The sequence below is a fragment of the Zophobas morio genome, unplaced genomic scaffold (assembly GCF_036711695.1).
Source record: "Zophobas morio isolate AGI-343-1 ecotype UQ-CSIRO unplaced genomic scaffold, CSIRO_AGI_Zmor_V1 ptg000058l, whole genome shotgun sequence".
Classification (NCBI taxonomy): Eukaryota; Metazoa; Arthropoda; class Insecta; order Coleoptera; family Tenebrionidae; genus Zophobas; species Zophobas morio.
In genome coordinates this window covers 4,629,608-4,635,159 of record NW_026972163.1, presented here as the reverse complement: position 1 = coordinate 4,635,159, position 5,552 = coordinate 4,629,608, and the positions used below count along the sequence as shown (strand labels likewise).

Here is a 5,552-nt window from a genome sequence, read left to right as displayed (position 1 = left end):
TATATTGACGCCGAACTAAAAAATCATGCAATCAAAGGTTTGTCAAAAAGACCGATTGAAAGGTACAAACAATAGTGGAAACAAATATCATAAAACTCTATTTGTAGCAAGGAAACAAAAACTGCTTCTAGTAATTAGTAACTTATTAGTAATTTTCAATATTAGAAAAAAATCATTTCCTATCTAGTGAGGATTTAAGAATTTTTTAATTAAAAAATGCATAAATTCATTTATCACTGAAGTTTTATAAAAGAACTGATTAAAAAATGAACAGTACCATATAAATATTTAATTTTTTTATCAAATTTTGCCATCTTCTATGAACTTTTTGAATAGTTCCTTTTCAAGGTGGACATAACCTTCATCAGTTGACATGTTCTTGTATAGACCTTAAGTGTAACAATTATGCTGCCAATAGTTTAACCTCGGCCTATATACTTCCTAGCAGCCATGTGATTTGCTTCATAAAAAAATCGCATATAACACAAATTTTACTTTTGACATTTTTTTATAATTCAGATTGTGACACAAAGTTTCGTATTGAGGTTGTTTATTTTACATATATACAGTGTAGGTTTAACGTAAGTATACAAATATACCTGATTATAACGGATGCTTTTGTATCTTGATATTTTGTGTGAATCGAATGTACGTGTATTAAAAAGAAAACAAAAATAAAAAGGAAAAGGGGTTCTTTAATTAAGAAGGTAAATTCATAACATATGGCAATGAAACTGGGAACAGTTTGACACTAGCTTCTTAGGCTTGTTGATGACTAATTGTGGTAAGGTACATGTTCACTTTTTTAAAATAAAAGAGGAGCATGTGCAGCGTAGCTGGAGATTAGTGGAGAAGCTGCTACAATAGGAGCGGCGTGAGCAGTGACGATGGGAGCAGCGTGTGCGGCGACGACGGGGGCGGCGTGTACGACGGGAGCGGCATGTACGACGGGGGCAGCAATGGCAGCGCTATGGACCACAGAGCTGCTATGATGGCTGATGGATGTTGGTACGCTGCCAACAATGGCACTGCTGTAGACGGTTGGGGCCAGCAGACCGGGGCGAGCGGCGGCAACAGCCAAAAGAGCAGACAACACCACCAATTTGAACATTTTTGTATAGGTCTGTGTTGTACTGTGGACAAACTGAACTGAAGAAGACGACGAATATCAAAGCTTTTATATACGACAAGGTGAATGTGCTACACCCAAAGTGAGCCTTGTGTGGTTTACGATATTACGGATGTGATACCTAAACGCACGTAAAAAAATTTTGACCTTCGGGGGTTGACAGGAAGAGGGGGTCCTGTATTGCTTAGAGTTTACGCAATTTAATGAAATCGTGGAACGAATATCATGTGGTTTATACGTAACTGTATGTCAACATAGGTAAATTGCTATGGTGGAAGAGTATGTAACAAGTATTTAATTATTTATGTGATTGCAATTGCGTACTCTAATTTCAGTAGTTCATAGAGATTTCCTTGGTTATTGAAATTCGTCACGAAGACTGACCTTGCTCTAAAACGGTAACATTAAGAAATATCCGTTTATTTATCTCCTTTTAAAACTGTCCATTGTTTTCATTGCTGCCACTACCTACTCCTTTATTTAATATTGATATTAATGCTAAAATATTTATTACATTATACCTTTTGGATAGTTAATTAATTAAAATTAGCACATGCAACAAAATTTGACTATCAACCGAAAATGCGTTTACTTAAACAAAATAGCTATTTATGTATCAAGTACATAATCAAAGGTAAAAAGAGTACAGAAACGCCTGATTATGTACTTGTTCGAGTTGCATATAAATAAGAAAAAAACTTATTTATTCTTATGAAATTAACAACACTTCGAGCTTTTCTAGTATGTTGCTACTAGTTTGTTTATCCTGCAAAAGATAAAAATTCGACAGCACATAATTTTTTGCAATTTTCGAGAACAAGTTCAAGAAATTGACGCTACCGATACTCTTGTCCAGTGCACAGAAATAAGAAAAATAGCTCTCAAGAGCATCACTTCTGTCGAATAAATCCAGACGATTGTACGAGTATACTTAAAGTTAATATTCACTTAATATCTGCAGTCAACGTGGCGTCCAAAATGATAGGAGAAAATTCTTTCGGTAAAATAATTCGATAATAAAACAATTTTTCAACAAATTTTTCTCATTGATATTAAATATAACAAATAATTACCATAATTAATTAATATGATGTAGATCTATACTTTATAGCTTTTAAATATATTCATCTACTTAGCATTTTTTACACTTGATTAGTTTTTAATCTACTTATTAAGTTAAATCAGTCGACAGTTCTAGATATTTTAGTCAGCAAATACTTAACGTCTCTTAAAAAAAATGGTATACACTGTAAATTTTCGAATTTTTACTTCTTGAGTATAGTATGAAGTATAGTAATCAAGTCCTTCGGACGAATTGCCACTTAATGTTTTCTCGACGTGTTATGACCTCTAGTGTATGAAAAAAGTGGTCTCCCGTTTCGGTCTGTCTGTTTATCTGTCTGGCGTGTGAATCCACTTTTATTAGACACGTAATCTCCAAAACTACTGGACTGATTGTTGTCAAATTTTGTATGTCTATTAGGAATATCATGTAGATGGCTAAACGCTAACCGAAAATTGGCTAATCCTTCTCAATGCCAATCGGGTCACTTGTGGTGTGTGAATCCGTGTTGAATTTTATAACAATATTTTGCAATTTAACTTTGAAACTGCAAAACTGAATGCTCTGAAATCTTGTAAACATTTTAGCAAGGCCATGCATATCAATTTGAATAGATGCAGTGTGATAATAATAAGTAATAACAAAAGTACTGAATACTCAAATTTTCAGAAAAATGGAGTGAGTTCTTTATTTGATCAATAAGTAAACGTGTATAAGTAGTTCTTCTAAAAACTCTGAATGCATTGATTAATCACAAGTGTAGAGTCATAATCTTTTTCGTAATTTTAGATATTATTCATATTTATTTGGCAAAATTTTGAGATGATGTCATATCATTTTTAGTGGAGATGAACAGACATTTTTGCGTTTTAGTTTCAACCTGATATTCCTTCTTCACTTGACGTAAAAATGTCACAATAGTAAGTGTTAATTTAAATTTTTATCACATTGATTGTGGCTACACTCATGTCTGTGTATAGTTTATTATAATATACCATAGAATCTCCTGAAAGTTTGGACTCAAATACTATAATGTTGGAGATATTGTTTCTTCATATTCAGAAAATTTTATAAAAACGCATGCAGAAAACCATTCTTAAATATTTAGTGAAATAAAATGTAGAATAAGTATGTTAGTACAATTTTTTTTCCTTTGTTGCATTCATGGCAAGTACACCTTGACAGAAACTGGAAAGTTATTTTTACGTTTGTGACGAGGGCATATCTTGATTACTTTGGTATTTAGCTTAGTGAGTATGATAAGTCGTATGCCCCTAGTGTTATTAGCAAAACTTGCAACCCTAGGGTTAATAAGGAGTTGCCTGAAATATGTAGTACATACCTATAATTTGAGCAATTGAGAAATCATCATCAATATTATTTTTGAGTTGTAACATCATATTCATAAGTGTCGATCAAAATAACGAAAACACATGGACTTATTGACCCATATTTAGTAATACTACCTTTTTAACGTTTTAATGAACTTTTCTATTTATGTGTTCCGTAACGGAATTCCACGAAGTTATGAATCTTTTGAGTTTGACACTATTTAAAATAACATACGTGGAAGAACCACAAAAAAAAGACACATGCCATTTTTGATGTATAGGAATCTAAATGTGTGGTGGCTAGGGTAATAGATCTTACATGTCTCAGAGAGTATCAATTTTAGAAACACTTAACAATTTGAAATGAACACACCCTTTATAAATCATTCGGTTGATATTAAAATTTGAAAAGCAAAGTTAAGGTCAGTGATTGCTCTGGGCAAGTTTGTATAATACGTACTACTTACAAATAAAGCTGTTAGTTTCCATATGACCGTCCTTCCAAGGACGGTGATTCAATGAAAATAAGAATTTAGACGAGGAAATGTAAAAGCTCATGACAAAAATAATCAAATGAGTAACAAATTACCAGTTGTTTGTGTTTAAACTAGTAAGTTTAAACCCATGGTAGTAATTTGTTGTAACAAATAAATTACTTTGTAGCAAAATGTGAATGAACTATAAAGTATGTGAAAATTCACAAATGTGTGTAATAAATTTTTTAACTTTTAAAACTAATCTGAGGATTCCCAAAGAATCTAAGACTTAAATCATCAGAAAAGGTTTAAGAAATATCTGCATTTTGTAAAAGAGGGCGCATAGTAAAAAAATCTGTACAATTTAGGTTGAAGGTGAATTTAAGATTCGATGTAGGTATAAATTACGAAGTACTAAGTCATAATAACTATAGAACAACAAAGTTGACAGAATTTTTCTTTTTTACTTTTAGACAATAACTCGTAATGTTTATTTTATGACGGTATATAAAATAATATTGATGTGTGCAATATTACACTACTCATAACGATTCTATAGCCCCAGCATTTCAAGGATATCGGATGACTTATCTTTAAAATATTCAGTATAATTGCTTCTCACATCAATTTCTTAAAATGTCTTTTAATTTGTAATCAGTTCTAAAAAATTAATGCGTATTTCAGAAACAATAAGATTTAGTACATACTCGTATTTGTAAATTATTGTTATGACCAACATAAACATGGAACTGAGAGCCGAAAATGCCTTGTTTTGCACTAATTGTTGAATTAATGATAGAAAAAATCCTATTTCATGTTTTTCTGGTGTTGGCTTTTTTATTTAAAAAATAATATACAATACTATAAATCAGATTCATTTTTGCTAAGTTAACATGCTAATTTCTTTAAAATGGAAAATTTTAAAGTCTCGTATCTACCGTGAATTCAATAATGTGGATGCGTTATTGAACTATAAATAAAGGGGCATATCAGACTGTAGATTGTATGTGCAATTTAAATAAGTATTTAACAAAATTTTGTGATAACGTTTTCAAATTTTAGGGATCCATATGTTCACAATAAAACTTAAAGCGTGTGCAAAATTTTAGTCATCTGTTTCTTAGTTTTTAAATTAAATTGTAAAAATTTCAATTTTTTTTTCAAAAACCTACATACAAGGTTAAAAATAAAGGTGGATTAATAAATCACAGACATATAAACATATTATTTTTCACTCTTTTAATGGGACCTACTTACTTTGTAAAATTTTAAAATGATGTCTACAAAATTTTAGTAGACATAAAGATTACTAGATAAGACCGATACTTTCGTATTACACAAGCTATGAAACGCTAAGAAAACATGAAATTAGACATGAAGCTGTTGCATACAATACTTCCCTAGCTTACCGTCGGAAAGTAAAAATAAAAGTGTTTTATCAAAATACAAATACCACTGAATCTTAGGGTACATATTAGCATCACCGAATAGATGCAGTGCTAAGTGTGTAACGTTCTCATGAATAGTCTGTGCTATAAAGCACGACTGAGTCA

At 31.3% G+C, this 5,552-nt stretch overlaps 1 protein-coding gene across 1 annotated transcript; it reads right to left on the bottom strand.

The window, feature by feature from the left end:
- Positions 1-677: 677 nt before the first annotated feature.
- LOC135143182 (larval cuticle protein F1-like) lies at positions 678-1,170 on the bottom strand. The gene has a single exon (XM_064075059.1). The coding sequence runs from the start codon at positions 1,109-1,111 to the stop codon at positions 806-808; it is 306 nt and encodes a 101-aa protein (XP_063931129.1). The 5' UTR covers positions 1,112-1,170; the 3' UTR covers positions 678-805.
- Positions 1,171-5,552: the final 4,382 nt, after the last annotated feature.